The 26177-nt window shown below is 42.7% G+C and overlaps 1 protein-coding gene across 1 annotated transcript in view; it reads left to right on the top strand.

Annotated features, from left to right (window-relative positions):
• The window catches only part of LOC124795649, a 286381-nt gene that overhangs the window by 159498 nt on the left and 100706 nt on the right, over positions 1 to 26177 (top strand). The window contains exon 9 of the mRNA XM_047259722.1: positions 18102 to 18271. Within this exon, the coding sequence (XP_047115678.1) occupies positions 18102 to 18271 (170 nt within the window). The remainder of the gene's footprint in view (positions 1 to 18101; positions 18272 to 26177) is intronic.

Raw genomic sequence — 26177 nt, 5'->3', positions numbered from 1 at the left:
CAGTGGGGAGAAAGTGTCATCAATCCAGTGCTAAAACCTGGTAAGGAACTGCTAGATAGTGGATAGCTCTTGTTCTAACAGTCTCACCAATGTTTTGTGCAAGCTGCTCAAATGCATGATGAGCCAGCAGCTGTGTTGTCTCCATCCCAGGTCAGGTTTCAATACCTCCATTCCATTGCCAACAGCTTTGTATACCTGGAGTCTGACATCCAAATGGCCTTTTCCCACTGTTAGCGCCTTATTGCTCTCTCTTTTGGTGTGACAAAAGCAGACACCATTTGCAATCCTACATCCTTACTAATTTGCAATAGTGGGGTCTCCTTGGCCTGCTCCTGATTTTTGTACAGTTGTACAGAACTTTTTGTTGCTCCATACCTTCAGAGTTAGTAATGCTTCACACAGTCCTGCCCCCCTCCCCCCCCCCCCCCAGCCCCCCCCAATATCCAAGAGAATGGGGGTCCTGCAGGGCCCTGTACTGAGCATTCCACTCTTTTTAGTGGCCATTAGTGGTGATTAGTGGTCTCACAGCAGTGGTCGAGTCCTCCGTATCACTGTTCTTTTATGCTAACAACTTTTGCATTTCCTTCTGCTCATCTACTGTTGGTGTGGCTGAATGTAGACTGCAGGGAGCCATATGAAAGGTGCAGTCATGGGCAACCACTCAAGCCTTTCAGTTTTCAGCCAAGACTTGTGTCATCCACTTCTGTCGTCATCGTACTGTCCACCCACATGCGGAACCTTACCTCAATGGGCAATTACTTAACATAGTGGAGACTTATCACTTTTTAGGACTGGTTTTCAACTTGGCTTCTTCATCTCCATTAGCTTAAGCAAAAGTGCTTGCATAATCTTAACAGTCTTTGATGCTAGAGTACACCGACTGGGGTGCAGATCGCCCTACACTGTTGCAACTGTACAAAGCCCTGGTACAGTCTTGTCTCGACTATGGGAGCCTAGCATATGGTTCAGTATCACCCTCAGCATTGTGGTTGCTGGACCCTATACACCACTGTGGAGTTCAACTTGCAATGGCAGCTTTTCAAACAAGCCTCACTATCAACAAACCTCATTAAATAAACACTATATCATGTGCACAAAGAGACTCAGTGTGCTATCAGAAAGAAACAGCAACAATTTTGGAAGCATTGAAGGCTAACATTCCAGTCAACATATAGTTAAAAACAGAATTAAAGTTGAAAAAGTAATGTTAGCAGCAGTCATAAACAGCTGGTAAAGATATGTAATGCTGTTTTTGTAGTAGACAACCATGGTAAGAAGTTAGCTAGCAATTTGCTGAACATGAATATAAGCTCTTTCCAACTGCATTGTAAAACCTGGCATGAGGACAAAAATCTTAAAAACATCTCGCCACATAAGATAATGTTGAAGGATAGTGACGATGTTGTTTGTTTGATGGGTGATAATGACATACCACATAATGGAGCCAAAAAAGTGTGTAACAGATTTGAAGAATTTTTTGGACATAAATAATGTGAAAGACAGTTGTTGCGACAATACCTCATTCTACATGACCTCTGTAATTTGTTTTTAGCAAAAAGATTAATAAAACCAGTATCAAAATTGGACAGCTATGTTCTATTTACACAAAATGCATTGTAGCAAATAGTAGTGGACTAGAGAAAAATTTGTGCACTGAACATGGTGTCTGAATTGATTTGAAAACAAATTTGTCAAGAGATAAACAATACTGTGTTTTAAATTAAATATGTGAACAATCTCTGTGCATATTTATGTAACTTACTTCTTTTTCTTTTTTATGAAAAAACATTAAAACATAATTTAAACTAATGGTATGTGTTCTGAAAAGCATTAACTGGCAATTTTTCTGCTTGAATATTTGAGGTTTGTGTGACCAAAGACAAAGAAAGAAGGCAAGATGAAGCTAATAGGAAGTTTGTGGAATTCTAACATCATATTGGCACAGTGATCAACAAGAGTCTTCACTCTTACTATTCCTTTATTTTTTTGTGTCAGTTACTGTGTAACTGTGACTAATTTGCCCATTCATTATCAGACCATTACCTGTGTGCTCCTGAAATGATGAATGAAATAACATTTATGCATTTTCAGCTATTCACAACTATTCAATTCCATGTATAATCTGCACTTTCATGTGCAAAACTTATCACCATTATTCCAAATTGTCTGTGCAGGTGAGAAAAAAGTAAAGAAATAACAAGAAAAATGTAACTGAATACATATGAAATGCCACTGTTGGTGTGAAAGTGTGTAAAACAAAGGCAAAAGGTGGTTGGTTAGGGAGCTTATGTCCAGGAATGCTAGTGACTGCAGAGATAAAAAACTCAGGGTAGAGGTAAGGGAGTGGATGTGTCATGTGGTGTGGCAATGGTATAATGGAAGTTAGGAGGGTTGTGGGAGGTGACAGTGATTTGTTTGCTAGTCTGGCCTCTGAAATGTTGTCTCAGTGCATTACTTCACAAAGGCTATGACTTCCTCAAGTCAGGCCTTGAAATTAGATTGTGTCTTCTTAATATCCTGCCTGTGATACCCACTGTTTTTCGCCACCCTTAGTTTCTGCAGTGTTTGTGTCAAACCTTATGCCATTCCCAGACCATTACCTCTCCTCAAGAGTTCCCTACCTTGCAGGCATTCCTGCTGTAAAAGCTGTACCATGTTCCAACACAAAACACTTTGCAACCCCGCCCCACCAGTCCCACCAGTACTGGTAAATAGTACAGAATCAAAGGCAGAACAGTAGGTGGTGTGGTATGCATGTAGTTTAATAGCTGATACATGTTCATGGTGTGGCTTTTTATGTAGGAATGACCATGATTTAATTGGCTTACTGTAGTTGCAGAGTTCAGCACTCGTGCCGGTTATAGCAGCAGTTTTGTTGCCACATCTTCTCAGAAGAAGTGAATAATAGCTATGTATTTAACAGTGTTGATTAGTATTAACTAATTGATTCCAAGTCTTAGTGCATTTTTAGAGCATTAATGTTGCATTAATTGACTTTGTACTGCAGTGTTAATCTGAAACAGCTTGCAGCAGTACTTAGATTAAATGTTGTGACTTCTTGGATTAGTGCTAGTCCCTAGCGGTGTAGACATGTAGTGATTAAAGACTGATAGGAGCTGCACCAGTTCTGTGCAGATGCAATATGAACTGGCCGCTTTTCAGAAACAGCTAAAAACTTTGTTGGACATGGTCTTCTGTGTAATGATGCATCAAATTATTCATGCCATAGCATCTTCAGATTTGCTCACCCTTCGTAAGTTAAATCACCTGATATTCTGTCTTTGGTAGATTAACTGTCACTCAACAATGATCATCATCTTGTTGTGAAAGTATCTTATGAATATTTGTCAAATAATATGCAATACACTGTAGTAATTACTCATCAATCTATCCATTTTTGTGTATAATCAGTGTTCCCCAGTCTGCTGATCAGCATTGCTGCAAGTAACGTTCTAAACACTGATACTGAGCAGGGAAGCTACATTCATATGCAAACACATTACTGAGTTCTCTACTAGCTCAGGCGTTTTAAAATCTAATTTTAACAGTTTTCTGCACATTTTTAGTGTGTAAATACAATATTTTTACTGGTAAAAAACAATTTCATAACTTGTGGTTCTAATTTCATTTTGTCTGAGATACTGGTGCATACTGTCACACAACAAGCACTGATCTAAATTACATGCCAACCTAGGAATTAATGACAAGTTTACCATACACCAATCAATATGAAATTTTATAGAGCTTTCCAAAGTAGTGGTAGTAAATTGCTTTGTGTGTCATATTTGAAGTAACTTTGGAAATATTTAGAATTACCTAAAAATATTACAATTTATGAATTCTTTCTACATTCAACTTTAAGATACTTTAACATGTTTTTGTAAGTACATTAATGATAACTTAAACTAAATATGTTGTCATCAAAATAGGTCATTAAATAATATTTTGTTTAAAGGTGTAAATTACTTTATGTTCTTGGCTTCCTAAAAGTAACTACTTTTCAGTGTTTTTGCTATAATCATCTTGATCTGTTGTACTTTGAGTGAATGAAGGAGTGAATGTGAAGGAGCAGTCATTGAAATTGTGAATAAGTGTGAGTGAGCATGAGTATCTGATTCTGCAGGCCTCACATAAATCATATACATTTGAAGGTGTTCGCTGGAATGACAATATAACTAAAATATATTGAGATCGACATACAGAGCATCAAACTTCTTAAATAGTTTTTTTATTCATTTCACACTCTTGTATGTGAAGTAAATTTCAGTCAAATATAATTGGAATATTATGGTTTGACAATATTTGACATTACAGCGACATATATGAGAATAACTGATTGATTTGGATTTCGGGTAAGTCATTGTTCCAGAGAACACCTCAAGTGTAACACAGCCAGTTTTTGGTATTGTAGAGATCTGAAACTTACTTCAATCCTTCAGATTGTTAAAATGGGGTTAATTTGTTTTTGTGTTCAGAAATTTGTTGTTATGTTGTATTATCTGAATTCATTTTGGTATGAGCATAGGTCCCAAGATGGAAGTAACAGATTATGTGAGCAGAAATACAAAGCTGATTGATTGGTTACAGTATTAGTCAGTCAATCGCAGAAGAGGTATTTCCCAAGCTTCTGTTCTGGGACAGGAATTTTGCAAGTGAGTTGAGAGTAGTGCATGCTCAGCTCTTATGATGAGAGATCACTTAACCTGGAGCACTAAGGACTCATGTTACAACTAACTAATCATGGTTCTTTGAAGAATATGAAATATCAGTGAAGGTTTATGATCATTTGTGAATTACATCTACAGTAATTTCAAATTTTTTAGTGAAAATTCAGACTTTCTTTCAGAGGGCATAAAAAGCTGTGTAGTGTGCTGTGTACAGTCATAACCATGAGCATTCAGAGTTCAAAAGTGATGAGTTGCATAGCATTTGAGCTAGCATTTGGGTATTAAACACCATGTGTTTTTACACTCTGATTATTTAACAGAGGAAAAGTATGGCCCTTTCAGTACCAGATCTGCATTTAAACCTTAAACTGGTTCCTAGTGGGAAAGGACTGATAAAAACTGTGCTTATATTCCTTCATTTTCGGAACTGTATGCTATGATGGGCTTAGTAGCAAATGTGTGTGTACAAAATGACCACACAGAATAGATGGTTTAAATACAAGAACTTTTCTTCATTTTTTTTTACAGCCCAGTCAGAATAAATTAACTATATTGAACACAATAACACAGTTCAGTACATCTATGCACCCTGTTGACACATGTAGTGTCACTAATTTTCGACAGTTTTTCTTTGCTGGACAAAATTATACAGTTATACACTCCAGAGTCAAAGAAACTCGTACACCTGCCTAATCGTGTAGGGTACCCACAGGTACACAGAAGTGCCACCACATGATGTGGCAGGGACTCAACTAATGTCTGAAGTAGTGCTGAAGGGAACTGGCACCATGAATCCTGCAGGACTGTCCATAAATCTGTAAGAGTATGAGGGTGTGGAGATCTCTTCTGAACAGCACATTACAAAGCATCCCAGATATGTTCAATAATGTTCATGTCTGGAGAGTTTGGTGGCCAGTGGAAATGTTTAAACAACGAACAGTGTTCCTGGAGCCACTAGGTAGCAATTCTGGATGTATGGGTGTGAGGGAATATGGTATAGTTGTAGGTAAACAACTAGAATTCTCTCATATACACATTTATTCACACTTAACGTCTACACAGATACAAGCCCGGAGGCTAACTGCCGTTAGCATCCAACATGCTCTCCAAAGCCCTCTCCTCAAAGATAGCACACTTATGCACAGAACAAATATCGATTTTTATGGTGCTCTACCGCCACATAGCGTCCCCCCCCCCCCCCCCCCCCACCCCCCCCCTCCGCCCTCCGCGCAGTATGGAGTACAGTTCTTCTGCTCTTCTGCATCAGGCGGAAGCGGTCGACTGACAGGAGACCGGGAGGGGGGGGGGGGGGTGAAGCCCGGTACGTTGACAGTGAAATCAGCAAGCGACCGCCGGCGGCTGAAGACGACGTCCCGTCCTGGAGTGAAGGTGTAGCACTTCGTCAGCCGGCGGGCGGAGAATCACCTTGCCAGTTGCCAGAAGGCCTAACAAAGGCACGCAAATTGCCACATGCAGCACTTCTGCTCAATTTAAAGCGGCACACCACATGAGATTCTGCACTTCCTCCCTCAATATTGTCACACGCGAGTACCACACACACTGTATCGCCATCTGCAACAACAGATAATTTATGTATGTCATCAGGGTGCACATGTGTTGTGAATTCTTGGATGGCACCTGTACGAGCAATGGTAGGGAGGTGTGGAGGTGTGGGAAAGCCATGGCAGGGGGAAGCATCTGCTAAGAGGGGAGTGGCAGGTGCACTAGACTGTGCAGGAGACAACCTCGGGCGATCAGCTGACAGACGAAGGAGCGTGACCAAAGGCAATGAGGAGCCAGCGTGGGTTGAACGGTGTGACAAAGAGCTGTCACACGAAGATGGTAACACAATGCTAGAATCCGAGTGGTTGGCAGTTCGACTGCAACGGCTGTGACGAGTGAAGCCCCGAAAAGATTGGCCACTCGAATTAGATGAACGCGGAGAAGGAGCAGAGCTCAGCAGAGAAACACACTGTGGAAAATCAATACCCAAATGCATGGTGTGGGAAGATGGATGGCCGCTCAAAGCAGGAGTGGGAGAAATAGGGGCAGAATCAGGGAGGTTCACCTGAGGCTCAATGAAAGCTGATTTCACTCGGTTGAGTGAGACCGTGGTTACAGAGTCTTTTATGAGGAGATCCATGTTATTCTCAGAGCGTTTGACGACCTTGTAAGGACCTGTGTAGGGCAACTGAAGCAGGGCTTTGACTGAGTCGTCTCTGAGAAACATGTACTCACAAGAGTCTAGCATGCGCGGTACGTACACGCACGGAGGTGTATGAGCAGCCGGAGGTGGCGGCTGAATTTTGCTGCAGTGCAAGCGCACCCACTCAAGAAGTGAAGGGAGTTCAGAGGGCCATGGAAGTGGGGTCAGAGTGACTAATTCTCCAGGCAAAACCAGAGGTTGGCTATATACAAACTCGCCTATGGACCCCTTGAGGTCTTCCTTGAAAGTCGCACGAAGGCCAAGAAGCACGAAGGGCAGTGCCTCTGTCCATAGTGAGTCATGCCAACGCAGGGCAGACTTCAGGGTGTGATGCCATCGCTCGACAAGCCCATTGCTTTGGGGGTGGTATGCAGAAGTATGAATTTTGACAATACCACACATTTTACATAAGTCAGAGAAAACTGAAGACTCGAATTGTCGCCCCTGGTCAGTGGTGAGGTAAACAGGTGGGCCAAATCTAGAGATCCACGAATCTAAGAATGCTCGACTTACTGTCTCAGAGGTAATGTTCGGAATAGGCACAGCCTCAGCCCACCGAGTCATCCTGTCAATAGCTGTAAACAAGTAACGGAAACCCTCGGAGGGGGCAAAGGGCCTACGAGGTCAACATGAACATGGTGAAACCGGCCTGGAGGTTGGGCAAAACAGCCAAGGGGTGGAGAAGTGTGCCTGGTAACTTTGTTCTGTTGACACACCATGCATGCCCTTGCCCAAGACTGACAGTCACGGCGCATGTTTCTCCAGACAAACCGTTCAGCTACCAGACGGGTGGAGGCTTTGACACCGGGGTGTGCTAATGTGTGTAGTTTGTCAAAGACCTGGCGTTGAAGGGGCTTAGGAATGAATGGCCGCAACGTACCAGTCGATTCATCACACCACACTAAGTCAGATATGCCAGGGAAAGTAGAGCGTACCGGTTGGAGAGAGGAGCTGTGGTCTGAAATTAACTGCATGGTATCGGGGTCTGCCGATTGCAACCGAGGTAGATCCGTTAAGTCAATTAAGGTTGTGACAGCACCAACACGCGAGAGAAAATCAGCGACCACATTGTCCGCTCCTCGGATGTAGTGAATGTCATTTGTAAATTGCAAGATGTAATCGATGTGACGAAAGCGTCATGGGGGCGGATCAGCCGCAGGATTTTTTATGGCAGGAACCAACGGCTTGTGATCAGTGAGCACATAGAAATCTCGTCCCTCAACGTCAGTTCTGAAGTGTCTTATGGCCTCGTAAACTGCAAGTAGTTCTCTGTCGAATGCTGAGTATTTCTTCTGCGCGTTGTTTAGCTTTTTTGAGAAAAACTTCAGGGGGGCCGTAACATCGTTGTATGTCTGACTCAGTACTGTGCCTATAGCATTGTCACTAGTGTCAGTAGTAATAAACATTGTGGCATCCGCCCGTGGGTGAGCAATAGTGACAGCGGAGGCCAACAACTGTTTGAGTTCATTAAATGCCTTGTCCATGTCTGGTGTCCATGGTACCTGGTGGGTGCCAGAAGTTTGTGGGCCAGCGAGAGCATCTGTGAGAGGAGCCTGCACCGCAGAAGTGGCTGGCAAATGTTTCCAGTAATAATTAACTGTTCCGATGAACCTTCGTAATTCTATAGGTCTGGGGGCGTAACATCTCGAGAACAGGCTTGATCTTGTCCTGTGGTGGTGTCAGACTGTCCAATGACACAACATAACTTAGGAATGTGACGGATGACTGGTGCAATTGAGTCTTTTTATTGTTCAGTTCAATACCAGCGGCTGCTAAAATATCTGTCACGAATTGAACACGCTCCTCACTCTGTTCTAAAGTAGAAGCAAAAACCAATATGTCGTCCATATATACAAAACAAAAGTCTAGATGGGATAAAGTTTGATTGACGAAACGCTGCCACGTTTGGGGTGCATTTTTCAACCCAAACGGCATAAATTTGTATTGGAACAGCCCGAAGGGAGTGATTATGGCAGTCTTTTCAGTGTCCTCCGGAGCCATAGGAATCTGGTGAAATGTGTGCTTACAGTCCAAAACAGAGAAGTACTTTGCACCTGCGAGCGCATGATTGAAGTCTGCGATGTGTGGGACCGGATATTTATCAATGATGGTGCGGGCATTTAAACACCTATAGTCTCCGACCATACGCCAAGTACCGTCTTTCTTTTGGTCAAACAGGATAGGACTAGCCCAGCAACCGGAAGAAGGTTCAATTATTCCCTTTTGTAACAGATCATCCAATTCTTCTTTTGCAATTTTCATAAATTCCGGCTTGAGGCGGCGTGGACATTGCGATATGGGCGGCCCATCGGTTAGACGTAACCGATGAACTGTGCCATTAGTGACTACTGCAATACGTGGCGCGGCATGATAGTCAGATGTCCGTGAAGCGGAGCAGGCAGTGGCGGACGGGCCAAGCTGTGGCGCTGAGGGCACGGAAGTACAGGTGTGCCACCCGCTCGTAGGCTGCGTAAAGGCTGCACACGTGTTAACATGGGCGAGGTTGGTACACTGGTTCTTGGTAGCGGGCCGTGCCGCTAAAAGCGCTGTAGGCACGAGTGGGCGTGGCCAGACAGCAGATGGCCGTAGTTCATTGCCACAAGCTTGACAAGTTAATTTTCCATTCGGAACACAAGGAGCATGAGCACTCGGGCATACCCTGTCATTACAAAAGGGAGTGCTGACACAGTTTACAGAGTTCACAACATTGTCGTTAACGTGCGCGGGCACGGGAACACCAGATTGGCACGGACTGACCTTGTCTGTAGCCGACGAGTTGTCTGCTTGTAGTGCCGTGAGGCGTTGTTGTGTGGAGGCCAACTCGTGGTGTATGTCGCGGAGATGTAGCAGCATTTCCATACGTTCCATCCGCAACTTAGAAGACTTGGCGCACTCCACTAGCCACTTGTTTGTCCAAGATTGCAGCTCCAAGGATAGGTTTACACACTTCTTAGCACAGCACACATGTTTGGTGTTATCTGAACTGTCACTCGGCGAAGCAAAAGGAATATGTTTGTTAAGGGAGGGGTAAAACACAGTATTTTGCACAGAATCTAGTGACAACTGATAGTGCTTGAGGAAATCAATTCCGAGAATAGGTTCTTCAATTGTTGACACTAGAAACGTCCACTCCAGCTTGCACTCGGGCGAAAGTTTCACTGTATACAAAGTGGAACCCGAACACTGTAGGGTAGACAAGTTCTCTGCACGAAGTACTGTTTTGTGTGGTTGCACTTTACTGGTTGCTAGGCGAACCAGCAGCAAAGAGACGTCTGCGCCAGTGTCTACCAGGAAACATACACCTGATCGTAAATCGCGAACATAGACTCGACCCCCTTACTGTTATTGTCCGAAATGGAGTGCAACGTGGGATGGTGCCCATTGTTTACATCGCAGGAGGTGGCACCGTAGCCTACCTGCGGTTGGAGTTTGGGTAAGAACACGGTGACTGGCATTTGCGAGCTTGCTCCCCGAATCTCACTTGGAAGAAACAGTAAGGTTGGGCAGGCCTGTGCCCTCGTGGGTAGTTGCTAGGTGACAGAGTATGTGCCCCAGAGTCTTCCACTGAGGCCGATGCACTGTCGTTGTGAGGAGTTGAAGGTGCAGGCAGGGCGGCTAGTTTAAAAAACTTGTTATCAGCAGCACCAGACAAGGGCGTGGCGTCAGAAAGCGTATCAGTGCAGTCACGTCCAGAATGCAGTGCACGGAGCTCACGTTGCCTGGCGGAGTATGCTTTGTCGGCGGCGCGTAAACTTCATTTACTGGCCTATCTTCATACGCAGATATTGCAGTCTGGACAGGCAAAGGCAGCTTTTCAGTCCAGATTTCTGCGAGCGTGTCATCAGGCATAACTTGCTCATCGACGAGAAGACGGATGCACCACCACAGCTGGGATGGATACCTGTCGCCGAGACGCTCTTCGTAGATGAGCTGTCGCACATTTTCTCTCCTGGTTTTAGAGACGCGCTCCAGTATCGTTTGTTTCACCACAGCATACTTCCCTGCTAGGGGGGGGTGCTTTGACCAGATCATAAATTAAATTGACGCGGTCGTGAAGATGGTTCATGAGGCAGGCGAAGCGTGCGTCGTCGTCCAAAGCACAGACATTGAATGTTTGCTCAACCAGGTTAAACCAGAACTCCGGGTGAGTGCGTTTGAAGTCTGGTAATTTCAGCAGATTCGGCACTGCAGTCACTGCGGAGGTGCGCCTATTACTTCGGACGGAAGTAGAGCATGCAGAAGATTGCGAGTCTGGATTATTGGCATCCCGTAATGCGGGAATCGCGAAATTCACTCGACGCCAGGGGGGCGGCTGAGAAGCGACGGACACTCGAACGGTGTGAGGATCATAGTCAAAATGTGCATTCTCATTGACGTGGTAGCTCGGAGAGAAGCCACAAGTGCTTAAGTACGCCGGTGAATGTCCGTTATGCACACAGTATTCACTCGACCGTGAGTGGTGGGGCTGGTTGTAGATGTCGGAGTAATTACTATCCAGCACAGAATTGTTGACCTGATTAGAAGCAACACAAGGATCCCACACACGTCCACTAGGATGCACACTCGGTGTGATATTTGCTGTTTGGCGAGCATTGAACACCTGTTGACTAGCTGGCGCGGAAGGATACACACGTGGCGGGAACTGATTAGAGTTTGAATTTACTACTGGATTTTCCGAAGTGCGCAAAACCTCGCTTGACGCCATGAACTGTATTGAATTGTGTGTTCGACACAGGAGTAGAAATGTTCCGACCATCACTCTGTGGAGAACACGTGGGAAGGTCCAGGCTAACAAAGCCAGAGTCCACGACCGTTGGCGGTTGGAAGAAACTGGCGGCACTCGATGAATTGCACTGCATGTTCTGGCTGAAGGATTCCGAAGACTCTTGCGGCATGTCCACTACGACGGCAGGAGTACTGGAGAGATGTTGCTGGAATCCGGGCAGCGGTGAATGCTGAAAGGCCATTGTCTGGAGCTGAACAAAGGCCCTCGCAATCGCGGAGAAACTCGACGCGGTAGGCACGTAAATAACCTTCAGGCGGTAACTCGGACGCGTATTACACAAAAACGGGGTCACCAATGAGGGAATATGGTATAGTTGTAGGTAAACAACTAGAATTCTCTCATATACAGATTATTCACACTTAGCGCTTACACAGATACAAGTCCGGAGGCTAACTGCCGTTAGCGTCCAACATGCTCTCCAAAGCCCTCTCCTCAAAGATAGCACACTTACGCACAGAACAAATATCGATTTTTTTATGGCGCTCTACGCCACAGGTGTTACATTGTCTTGCTGAAATTGCCCAAGCCCATTGGAATGCATAATGGACATGAACTGATGCACGTCATCAGACAGGATGCTTACATATATGTCACCTTTCAGAGTCATATTTAGACATATCAGGGGTCCCATATCACTCCAACTGCACATGCCTCACACCATTACAGAGCCTCCACCAGCTTGAACAATCTCCTGCTGACATGCAGGTCCATGGATTCATGGGGTTGTCTCCATATCTGTACACGCCCATCCCCTCAATACAGTTTGAAATGAGGCTTGTCCAACCAGGCAACATGTTTCCAGTCATCATCAGTCCAATGTCTGTGTTTATGGGCCCAGGTAAGGCGTAAAGCTTTGTGTCGTGCAGTCATTGAGGGTACACGAGTGGGCCTTTGGCTCCAAAAGCCCATATCATTGATTGGTTTGCATGCTGACACTTGTTGATGGCCCAGCAGCGAAATCTGCAGCAGTTTGCAGAATGGTTGCACTTCTGTCACATTGAATGATTCTCTTCAGTTGTCATTGGTCCCGTTCTTGAAGGATCTTTTTCCGGTTGCAGTGATGTCAGAGATTTGATGTTTTACTGGATTCCTGATATTCACAGTACAGTCATGAAATGGCCATTCACAAATGATATTTCTGTGATGCATATTTAAGTGTGTAATGGATGATGTTGTCAATGATAAAAACATCAGATCATTCGTCTTCATTCACACCCAACTTTCAAATTGGTACATTACCCCAAGTTCAATGACAGCTCCACCAGAGGAGGCTACCAGATTTTAGAATATCCTTAGCATACAGGAAATCACATGCAGGCAGAACCATAAGTTAAAGCCTGTTGCTGGCTGCGAGTTAGTACACAGGCAGAAACAATGCATTACAGCCACACCCTGATGTAAGAATTTTAGTGTTGAAGAGCATCAATTCTACTGTCACAATCAGTGTAACTCCAAACATGGAGGGTAACATCTGAGAGTCAGATATACAACTACCTCATACCATTCCAAACAATTGTCTGTGATGGATAGACAGTCAGGTAATGACTTCTTGGTTGACTCAGGGTCCAATATTGGTGTATTTCTGAGTGAATTGTTTTGTCCTTACATCAGAGTAACACCTCCCCATTTAATGGCCATAAATAATTCAACAGTTACAGCATAGGGCAGAAGGAATATGACGTTTGATCTTGGTTTACAAGAATGCTTAGCATAGAGTTTTCTGGTTGTGAATGTCAGATAGCCCATCCTGGGAGTATTTCTTTATTTTCATTATTTCAACTTTGTTGTGTACATCAAGAGGAGCTACCAAAAATATGCAACAGCTGTAATGGCTAGTCACGATGGAGTGTGGCAAAACATTCTCAGTGAATTCCTAGGCATTTCTTCCATCAGAGGCTGAGGTGATGGCTTGGCACAACACACAGCATTTCATATGCACCTTACCAGGACAGCTGGTGCTGACTAAACTACACCACCTCACCCCTGGGAAATTTACATGGCAAAAAAGGATATAGACAGGCAGATAAGTGAGAGGGTGATGAAGCCTTCAGAAAGTGAATGGGCTTCACCATTCCACATGGTGCAGAAATATATTGGCACATATAGACTGTCCAATGACTACCAGATATTAAATGCAATGATGATTTTGAATCGGTATCCTATGCCCCATGTTACAGATGTAAAAAACTTAGTGGCAGGCACAGCAGTATTCATTGTTATTGACTGCAATTGTGTGCACTCCTAAAATCTGTTGGCACCATCTGACAGCTGAGATTATAATCACTACACCCTTTGGCTTATTTAAATATTGTTATGTGCCATACGGATTGAAAAACACTGCTGAAACAGGGCTGTTTCTCATTCAACAGGTGCTCCATGGCATCAACTGCTTATATTGTTGTACGGACAACAGTCTAATCTTTTTGCAGTCATAAGACCAGTATAAAAAACATATCCTTAAAGTGTTACACGCCTAGGGGTGTAAGTGTTGTAGCCAACATAGACAAGTGTGTTTTCGGCCAGGTCGGAGTGAAATTTCTTGGTTTTGAGGTGTTGGCACAAGGGCTCACACGACTTGTGGAATATGTAATGGCCATTCAGAATGTACTCAGACCAAAAACATTCGAAGATCTAAGATGATTCCTTGAAATGTTAAATTATTATTAGCGCCACTTACCACAGGCCACAACATTGCTGGTACCAGTAACAATACTGCTAAAAGGAAAACACACTGCAGGCTCAAAAAATAAATAAATAAATAAAAATAAAAATAAAAATAATAAAAAGGGGTACCATGGAGTCCAAAGTGACAGTGTTCAGAAAAGTGAAGAAATATGCTGCATGGGCAGTTCTGCTATCACATTCACGGCGTAAGGGGGTGATAGATCTCGTAGTTTGCACAAGCCATGGTGCTGTGGGGGCAAATTGTTGAGAGTGCTTGGCAACCTTTGGCTTTTTCCCAGTTACCCAGAGACATGCAAAGGTGTTAGAGTGCTATTCACAGGGAGCTATGTGCACTGCAGGGATGATCCAGTTTGAACCTGAAGCAAGTGAAGCAATGTTTCACATGGCAAGATGTTGATTTTCATATCCTGGCCTTTTGGTGCAACATTTTCACTGTGTTCCATGATTTGTTGCACCCAGGAGTACAGGCTACCCTATGGCAGCTGACTAAGAAGGTAGTGTGGTCCTGAATCAGTGAAGAGAGTAGAAAAGGGCACAGCAGTGGAATGTCTGCCAGAGATGCAAAGTGGATGGGCATGTGTCTAGGCTGATAGAAACCATTGTCACGCCTATGTCACAGTTTGGGCACATCTGTGGATCTGGTTGAATGACTTGTTATTTGGTTAACATCAAGGACAATTTCACGAGATGTCCTGAGCTCTTCATGATCACCATCACAACCATGGCGAGGACACTGCTCAGTGGTTGGATTACAAGATTTGGCACACTCCAAAAACTAACAACCAACGGGACCAACAGTTCAAGGCCACATTATTCCAAGAGTTACTTCACCTGTGTGGTTGCACTCACATTCACATGATGAGCTGCAACACAACTGGCAATGGGAAGGTGCAAAGATTCTACCACACCTTGAAGGTGGCACTGATGTGTAATTAGGTTCCATGGATGGAGGCTTTACCAAATGTGTTGTTAGGGTTATAGTCAGCTTTGAAGGAAGATATGGAACATATTCCAGCACAGTTGGTTAATGGTGAAGCATTACAACTATCAACCAAATTGATCTAGGAGAAGCTGATCTATGTCGCTTCAGTGCTGTTGATTTCCGAGTCTGGAAGACAGTTCCATCTGACCATGGGCTTCCTCCAACCAGTCACTCCCAGGCCTCACCGGACAAACCTATTTTTGTCCACAGGTACCTGTTCAGCTCATCCCATGTGTAGCTCTGTGATGACTCTGCTCACCCATCTCTATTGCCTCCTTACATGGCATCATTCAAAGTGATACACTGGGAGCCACATACGTTCAATATTCACCAGAGCAAAGTGAGGAGCTGATGTTATTGAATGGCTTAAATTGACTCATCAGAATATGGAAACAAGGGACCTAGCAGCTGCCACCCTCACACCTCCAGGCCATGTACTTCAGGCAGTCTGCATGCCACCAATAGTCAACATAGGCAACAGCGGCTCAAACATCGGGCATGGTACTCAGCAGCCAGGCATGCTGGAATTTCTGCTGACAAAGGACCTGAGCTAAATGTATGATGAAACACCAGTTCCCCGACATTCCTAATGCTCTCTGTTCTATGTTCTCTCTCTCTCTCTCTCTCTCTCTCTCTCTCTCTCTCTCTCTCTCTCTTTATTCTTCTTCTTCATCATCATCATTTTTTAAAAAGAAAAACATAAAAAGTGAGTTGTGTATGGGGATGGGGGAAAGGGGGGGGGGGGGAGGGGGAGGTGATGGCCCACTGTTGTAGGTAGTGACCTAGCAATCAAAAAATAACAAATGACTCCAAAGTGTAGTATTTCTTTTATATAATTTCTAGGTCTTTGTTTCTGGTGCCTTTTGCAGTTGAATGTTTGTTTTCATGTTGGTGATTTTTGGATGAGTGTTACCCACATTTGTTTGTGATTGCCTACAGAATCTACCTTCCAACTAAACATTCATACAAATTCATTTTGAACTAAATCACACTGTTTAAAGAGTACAAATTTATTTCATTTGGTAATATGGAAAGTTTTGTCTATAGCTGGGAGATGCTATTCTTTATCTCGTGCTTTCTTCTACATGATTCATTGATAAGCTGTTCTAAAGTGGTGTTTGTCAGTCCAAGTGTCACATTTATTGTATTTATTTCCTTTTTTATACCATTAGCCAATTTTTTACTGAATGCTTTGAATGAAGCAGGTACATCTGCATGCATTTTTCTCATCACTACTGGTGTGTAATATATACAGTAACACATGTTTAATTGGTCTCAGCTTAACATTGTAAAGTGAAACCACATGCAGTTCACCCCACAACATGAACACTGTCATCATAAAGAAGCTTTCGAAAACCAATCAACTTGGATTGTATACAACTCACCAGATTGGATAATAGACAGTTTAGCACACACTTGCTGTATGTAGATGCCAACAGGAAGCTGGTTTGGTGTGTAGGTTGTTGCATCACTGACAGTTAATACTCTGTAATAGATTGATGTGCCAAAGCTGCAATCTGTGACAGCTGATGTAGATTAGTCATGGGACTAACAAAATCAAAGCCTTTTGTAGTTGTAGCCAATATCATCCAACTTGTGAACTAATTATTTTCTTCTCCATCATAATTGTAGTCGAAGGATTTAATAATTGTTCAACTACTAACCAAACCTCTTCAAAATTCTTGATTCACAGTGATAGCAATTGATTTTACACTGCAGTGTAATCTTTGCTGTTGAACTTCCTTACTATTTTCTACAGATATCAACTCCCACTAAGCTGTATCCTCAGAATCCACCAGTTTTCTTTAAAATTTCAAATTACTGTTTATTATTCCTGTTCGTCATAAATTTTATTTGCTCCCAGCCATATTTGTTCTGGGTAGCTGACTGTGTAGGCAATGGTTATTTACTGTGTTATAGGGTGACGAGGTGTAGTCTGATCAGGAGCTAAGACTTAATATTATTCCAGCTTGCTCATCTTACCACTTCAGCGCGCTTGCCAAGGTCTTCATTCAGATTTATTTTCTCAAAGTGCTGCAGTTACTACTGGAAGTTTAGAGTACAATTCGAACTTTAAACTTATAAAATAAAAGCAAGGCCTCTCATTGACAGTGTCTTGTGTACTGTACTCCCATTTACAATAACTGTTCATTACAAAGTTGTTACATTATTTGGAACATCGCAAAAACATTGATAAGGACAAAGTCAAAAAATGATCTGTCTTATTTAACAGTTTTCAGTTGAGTGTATCAATAAAACAACTTTCGTCTTGTCCCAATGACACTCTTCCTCTGTGGCTCACACCACACCTCCAAGGCAGGACCCAATGACACAGAATAAACCACCTCACCAGCAGGTACCATGAGCATGTTATGATGTTTATTGTTGTCCCGGCTTGCACATACGCTGTATCCATCCATCTCATGACCATGACACACAAATAAAACATACATCCAAACAGTAGATTATCTAATACATTACAAAAATAAACTTTTTGTATTGATGACCATCGGGTAGTTCAAAAAGTGCTTGTGTGAGACATCACATCAGTAAGGTGAGATGTTTCACTAAAAGTTTCAGCAGCAGGTTCATAAGTATGGCCACATGCATATTGTGACCAATGTTGGCTAACTTCTAAAGGAGTTAACAGATTTTGATGATGTATTCTGTGTTCTTCATTTTATAACTCAGTTTGATAAACTACTTATGTGTGATGGATATTTGTATCTTTCTTGTACTATAATGTGCTTGTGTTTTGTGCCCATTTCCTTATAGGTTTCTGTGAGACATGCAGCACTCTATGGATTGGCAGAAATGTATGAACACTGTAGCAGCCAGCAAAAATTGATTTCACTTTCAAATTTCGAAGTAACTACAAAACTGACCTGGTTGCTGGGATTAATTTTAGAAGTTTTTACAAAAGAGACATCATCATGGCGAGATAAGTAAGTGCTTCATATTTTAATTCATCTAATGATGCACTATTATATGTTATTTCAACTACAAATTGCATAAGTGCACTCTGAAATGGCGTGTCAACTGATTGCGCTCAAACACTTTTACAGGTCTTGAATGCAGTATTTATTCACTTACTATGCCTGACACATTACAGGTTTCACCATTTCCAAAGGCAGATGTTTGTAGTATCATTCATGTGTAATAAGCCAAATGGATCTGTGCACTGAGAATGCAACGTATCTAGATATCTTGTACTTGATAAGACAGTACTTGATGTGGTGATATAAGTACAGTGGATACTTTGTGTCCATATTGGGCCATTTGGCTTATTGCACACAAACAATGTTACCTATTTCTGCCAATTAACGTGGCAAAAGCCAAAATGTGTAAGGCATAGTAAGTGCACAATTATTGAGCTCCAAACATAAAAAAGTATTAGTGATACACTTGTAAGTAGTGTGGAGCAGGCGTGGTAATTGTGATGATAATCACTCACACTCCCGTCACTTACTACGAATACTTTTATTCTCACAGCATATACACAATGCGTGTAGCATAGAGTAAGAACTACAGAGAAAAGATCTGGAAAAGGTATGGTTGTTCTTGCTTTGGTAGGGCAGTGATATTATTATTATATATATATATATTTTTTTTTTTTTTTTTTTTGGGGGGGGGGGGGGGGGGGGAGGCAGAGCTAGTGGTTCTATGTCCTCACACATTTATTTCTTAAAAATGAATTAATATACTGCATCAGTGTTTACTTTGAGTCATCCTAGTCTTTTTTAGATTTACTTTTTTCATTTTATAATTTTATAGTTGATGCTGTGTGTGTGTGTGTGTGTGTGTGTGTGTGTGTGTGTGTGTGTGTGTGTGTGTGTTGGTTTTGTAATGAAGTTTGATTATCGTTGTCATCTGTCTATATTCATATACTCTGTGCCTATCTAAATATTTTCTTTTGCCTCACATTGTAGAGAAATCCTCTTCATCTGATTAATTTGATATTACTGTATGGGTGAATAGGTCTGCTATTAGTGGTAAGCACAACAGAATGTGTATAATGTATGTAAGGACCCATACCATTGCATAAGGATGTGTGTGTCCTGTCCAGTACTAGCAGTGATGGTTTGTAAAATGTTAGCTAAGGTTTTCTCACAATCAAGTCATGTGTAACAACTCAGATGTAAATAGTAGTGATATCAGTGATAATGATAATTCAATGGTAAACTTACGAAGCTATCTACAGTAAAATATTTTTCATTAAAGCACAGAAGTGATGAGATTTCTGTCACTGGTAAAGACACGATTAACTGTGAACTTGTTTTTGCATCTAAAGTTTCATTACATCAACCAAGGACACAGAACAAATAACAGCATTGACTTAGCACCAGAGTTACACATGCACTTGAAATAGTGAAACAGAGCAAAGAACAGTCCTGGCTGAGTCTGATAACAGGGTTAAGTTTGCTATAGCAGAATTGCAGAACAGTCCTAGTTGGCAAGTAGAACCTTCACTGAACACAACTGAAATAAGAGAGAGCAAGGCGTGCTGTTAACATGTGGCCATTGGCATGTGGCTGACGGAGTTGGTGGCTGCCAGTGAAGCAGATGCCATAATTTCAGTCTCTCACCAAATATGAGCTCTGCAGTTGTGTTAGCAGCATATGTGAGTGCACCACCATATCCCTCCCACCCTTTGGCAAGCCATTGCTGCAGGTATCAGTGGAAGAAGGCAGAGGTCCATATTGGCAGGTCTGTTGCTGACGACGTGCTGCTGTGGCCAAGGAGGCTATAGGATCTGCCCAGGTGACTCTGCAGTAGCTTCGGTGGTGGTGGTAGCAGATGCATATTGACATTTGCTTCAGTCATGTCATAGCATTCAATGCAGTGTCACTGTTTTCTGGATGGTGGAGTCAGCTGCTTCTGATCTAACAGGGAAATGGCCAGAAGGGCCCATATGTGGTGAGCTAGGCACGGCAAAAACACCGTACACACAGGTAATATGGAAAACATGCTTTTGACGGCAAGGGCCAGGGGTGAGGATGATGGGGAAAGGGACGGTGGAGGGGAGGGGCATAAAGTTGCTCCTGTGGAAGGGCTGCATCGAAGTATCCTCCATGAAACATTGGTTGCAAGTTGGTGCACCCACCAGTCATGCCTTAGTGTTGTGAGTGACAATAGCTCATCAAGCCCCTTGACAGGAGTGGCTCTTGGGGCTAGGCTCTGCACCTGCATCTGTGGCGATAAAGGGTTGGTGCCACAAGGAGGCCACAGCTGATTCTGATTACAGGAGACAGACATCCTGCCAGCATCCATAGTGAACATTCAGCAACCATGTGTTGCTCTCAGTCACCGGTGTCCATCCCTCCATGGGGCTTACCACTCTTTGGTGGGTTCTTCTTGGCTACTACGGGTCCCAGCCTTCACAGCATCTTATCCCTTCCATGCTGCATGTCTTCTTCTTGCTATTCTTTTTCCCCATCCTTGGAGAACACATCTGGGACGCTTTTGGAAATGTGTTCTGCATTTTCAGTAGCCTGACGTCAGAACAGTCTCTCCACTGTTTTCCGTTCCTTTTTTCTTTCTTTTTTTCCCTTCTCATACTCTCCCTCTGCTTCAGCATTTCATGTGCATCTTTTTTCTTTGTCTTCATCATCTTCCTCTCTGTGCACTCTTGAAGGCTGGCCCATGCTCCCAATGCATAACAGGTGACTGGGAAATGTGAAATTCCCAGCCCTGTTTTGACAGGTAGGTATCGCACATACTCCCTAGTACAGCCAGGCCCACTGAGGGTGGTTGCTTGAGTTGTTACATTCCCAAGCTGCCAATTGGTTCCTCTGTCAAATGTTTGGGAGGTGTGAATAATCACCTAAGGTGGGTGCACCCCCTGAGGGGGGGCAGAAGGGGGCAGTTGGAAGAAGCATGCCATCAGAGAGGCAGTCAATCATGGGGATTTTCTTACAATAAGCCAATCATCTTCTTCACAGTCCATGTCTACTAAACATAAATGGAATGAGGCTAATGATTCAAAGACATTCCCAACTGCACCACAGTGCCTCGTTTCATGTACTGAAGTCTGTCCTTTGCTACGGTAAATCCATTTAATATTGAGAAAGGTGTTGATGCACGTGCCAGCCCTGTGAAATCCGGCTCTTGTGTATGCAAAGGCACTTTGCTTTCGGAGATTCTCAAGCTTGCCTCCACAGCTACCCTGTTCATGTCGAGGCCCATCGAATGCTGAATTCTTCACATCGTGTCATCTACATTATGCTGCTTGATAGTCTGACTGAGGCAGAAATCAAAACATAACCCTCTGGTCAGTGTGCCATTGTTGTCCATCAGGTGATGGCTGGCCAAATGTGTAAGCTGTGGTAGGGATGCTCATGGGGCCAACTGCCTGCCTCCTCCTCCGTGCTGTATCAATTGCAATGGCGATCATTCAGCCACCTCCCAAGATTGTCCCATGTATCTCAATGAGCATGCTGTCCAGACGATCCAGGTGAAGGAAAAGGTTCCTTACCCTGTTGCTCATGAGTTGTTGGCTAGTCGGAAACCTTGCGTTTCACCATCCGGCACTTACAGTAGTGTTCTTGCTATATCTCACTGCCTGAAGGACATGGCTATGCAGACATGTTACCTCACATTCAGCACCATGGATGTGTAATCGCCCAGTGCCACAGTCAGTGGCGGATACAGAAAAACCTCAAGGAGGGGGCGCGTAAGACATCTTGATCTACCTTTAGTTTTACTGTAATAAAAAAAATCAAGTCACATGCAGAGTTTAAGAAAGGTTTATTTAAACTTATTATAGACAAATACAAGACAATGCCCTGTTATGATATTAAAAAATGTGAACAAATGCCTACTTTGAAAATGACAAGCCAATATGTACCTTACAACATATAATATAAGGGTGAGTTTCCACTGATGATATCATCCAGCAATTAATGCGTTTGGAACTTTTATTGTCGATTCCATTCCTTTATAGTGCATTCAACAGAGGGCCTGTGTGTTTTTAGGAATCTTCTCGAAAGTCACTATTAGTGGAGATACATGCATCAATAGTTTCCCATACCTAACACGTATTAAGAGTTAGATACGGGTAACTATTGTTACATTAGTACAAAAAATTGTTAAGAGTCTGTTACGAAACTTATTACAATATATTGTTATAAATATTTTTACTGAGAAATTACTATGAATTACTATTATTAACACCTCACAATCAACTTGTGAAGAAGCAAGCTGGGATATTTTTACTTTCCCTCTTGTTTGCCATCTACCTCCTTAATATTCATTTTTTAACTTATTACCATTAACATACATGAGTATATTCTGGATTTTCAAAAAAGAGAAATGTTGGCCCTTAGTTTTAAAGAATATAACTCCAGATCTAATCTTGTGATTAGTTTTATGGGCATAATTGATTTTCCAATTTATTTTGACTATGCCTAGTTAACATCTTTTGTTATAGGGTGAAATTAGTAATTGTTTTGTAACTTAAATTCTGTTGCTGACTTATAAACAAATATAAATTCTGTACTAATTATAAACATTTGGAGGAACAACTAATAGTATTCTTAAAGGATCTATTGAGCTCTATTCGATAACATGTTAGCAAAGTCAGCCCTTAATTAATTCCCAAGTAATTTCCAGTTTCATCAGACGTATTGTTTGCATAACTACATTTGTTAATTTCATGAGTTAAACAAATAATACAGCTTAACCCTTCCAGTAGAAGAAACTGTAAAAAAAGACACAATTTTTTGATGTATGCAGTTAATTGAAGGAGTTAAGTTTAATTGTAATTTCTGTAAATTAAACATTGAACAATGTGTTGTTTCAGTGCCCATTATTGTAATGATATATAAGAGCCCAATTTTTGGTCCTGAGACAGTCAGTCCATGAGTGTTTCAGACAAGAAACCTGTGTTGGTTAGAACAATAATAATGCATCAAGGTAACAGTAAAATAAGTTAATCAAATTAGGCCATGTGTTATACCAATGACAGTGTCTGTTCAATACGTACCATTTTATTCTACAAGAACTGTGAACTGTGTGGTTAGATTTTTACTGATTGTAGAATTTCAACAGTAAACTATTGTAGCAGTGTGTTGATGTTTTCCTGCAAACTATTAGTGAGGCTTATCAAAAGTTAAACAATAGTGCACTGGCCTTAAAACTGTGTATTATTGGGAGGTTGTGAACAGTGAAAGTAAAGAACTGTGAAACGCAAATGTGCACCTGTCGGCTACAGCATTTACAGTAGTCAGAATTGAACTTCCAACCCCCATGTTTCAGCCAGTTTCACAACTTAGTACACTGACACTGAGGACTATCAACAAATAAATAAAGCAGGCAAACATCACAAACTGATCACTCTCACTCTAGACTAATCTTCACACTTGCACTTACTACAACTAGGAATTTTTACTTATTCATTCTTAAGTCTTAATGTTTCTGCTTCTGAATGTAAACTAGCTTCCTATTCAGTGGATCGGACGACCCTCCTTCATTTGTACTGGTTCCTTGTCCATTTAAATCTAGATTATGAGTGTTTTGTGTATGCATCTGCACACCCATCCATCTTATGCCATTTCAATACAATCCACCATCGTGGCATCCACATGGCCACTGCTGCCTTTTAGACTAGCCCATTTGAGAGCCTGAATCCAGAAGCTGCCAAACTACCACTGTCACACAGCTGTGATTTTCTCAACAGGTTCACATGCAATGTGTCTGCCATGGCTGGCCACTCATCCTACACCCCCATCTTCGATGACCCTCCAGTACGGGACAAGTCCCTCTTTCCTGTTACTTCCTGGAGTTTGCTTTTGGCTATTACTCTAGCAGCTTAGCTCCCTACTACCTGCGACTTTCCAAATGGGTGTGAACCCTTCACCACCTTGGCTTCGTGTGGTGGCCCATTTTCACCTTGGGCTTTATTTACTTCCTAATGACTCTACTCCAAACTTGCTCTATCACCTTAAGTTCCTCAACCTTCGTACGGAACTTCACGATAGTGACTTTGTGTACGCCAATGGCTCTAAGGCTGATCATGATGTCAGATATGCCTCCGTCACTGGCACCAACAATTTTCGGTATTGGCTTTTGGTATTTACAGTGGAGCTCTTTGCCAGTATCAGGCCACAAAATACATCCAACAACACAGGATTTTAAACTGTCATTTCCTCCAACTCTCTGTGCCCTTCAGAGCTTGTGTGTACTGTACACTGTCAATCCCTTAGCACAGTGGGTTCAGGAAAACTTTCACTTGTTCACTGTTGATGGAGCCACTGTGATGTTAGTGGGTCCCTGGTCACTTGGTCTGACAAGAAATGAGCCCTCTGATGCTGCTTCCAAGGCTGCAGTCCTTGTACCTTGGCCCACTAGTTCTTCCATTTTTGGCATCACCACTGGCCTTTGCTTCACAGAAATAAGCTCTAGGGAATGAAACCTCTCCCAGCAGCTTGGCTCTTATTGCGAGGAGATTGCATAATGGCCCCTCTCTTTTTAGCCATCATCATTTGTTAAGTGATGATCCCCCACCACCACCACCACCACCACCACCACCACCACCACCACCACCACCGCCGCTTTGTACCCATTGTCCTCAACCTTCGACGGTTCACCATTTCCTGATGGAATGCCCTGTTTTTAACTACTTACATTATTAATTATGTTTGTCTTCAGAGTTGTTCGCCATTTTAGCGAATGACATACGGGCTGTCAAATGTGTTTTACCTTTCATCCATCATAACAATATGGTGAAGGACATTTAATATTTTGGTCAGGACTTCCGTTGTCTCTACAGCAATTTTATGGACCTTTCTCCATGTCTCTGTTTTTAGCTGTCTTTCCTTCCGTCAACTGGGCTTAATGTATAGTTGCTTTTAACTTCTTTTTCATCTTTGTGCTCTATGGTTCTGACAGGACTCTAGTTGTTTTTGCACCCTAAAAAAAAAAAAAAAAAACTGGTGTCCATTCAGTCCACTGACTGAAATGGACACCATGGATGTGTCACAAAGGCACAAGTGCAACTCAGGCTGTGGCATTGGGCACAGTAACTTTAACAGTATCTGGATCTGCCACCTATGTAGGATCTCTGCCAGGCTCGTACCATGCAGTGGTGTGGTCCTGTAAGTGCTGAAAAACAAAGGTAGCACTGAGTCTGCTGACTAGTTTGCCAAGCAGTTTTTTAACTGTATGTTAAGGGTGCACACCATACACTCCACCTCCCCATTCGATTGAGGGTGAAACAGTATGGACATGAGATGTGTAGTACTGTTGCTGACACAGAAGTCTTGAGCGACACTGATGCGAACTGTGGACCATTATTGGATATGTTTGTCAGGGGAAATCCTTTAATAACAAAGACCAGGATGAGAACCCGCATGTTAGCTTCCATGGTTGTGGGACACTAGGGTGCGACTTGTGGATAAATGAACAGTGTGTCAGCTGTCACCAACAGAACAGAATTACAGAATAGGCCCACAGAGTCAATCAGGATACAGTCCTTTGGCTGGCTTGGCATGGGCCATGGAACAAAATTCTTGGTGGTACCACCTGCTCTTCTATGCTTTTTCCACTTGTGGATGATCTCTGTTGGAAATCGATGCCAGATCAGTAGACAAAAATATGCAAGGACCTTTATGTGGCTCATACCCCAGTGGCCACGATGTAGCAGAGGAAGGATAGGAGCCTGCAGAACCAGAGAGACAATGACCCATGTGCTGTCCAAGCTTGGGAAACAGTCACTTGGTTTAACCATTGCACATAAAATCAGCTATCTCTTAGAGCATAGGGTCTTACCAGATAGCCTGCACCATGCCATAGTCCACTATTAGAAATGTATCCTTCATGTGTATGATGTTCACCTACTGTATTTCTTCATTG

The sequence above is a fragment of the Schistocerca piceifrons genome, chromosome 4 (genome assembly GCF_021461385.2).
Source record: "Schistocerca piceifrons isolate TAMUIC-IGC-003096 chromosome 4, iqSchPice1.1, whole genome shotgun sequence".
Taxonomy (NCBI): domain Eukaryota; kingdom Metazoa; phylum Arthropoda; class Insecta; order Orthoptera; family Acrididae; genus Schistocerca; species Schistocerca piceifrons.
The sequence above is the reverse complement of the archived record's forward strand: the minus strand, read 5'-3'. Positions and strand labels throughout refer to the sequence as shown.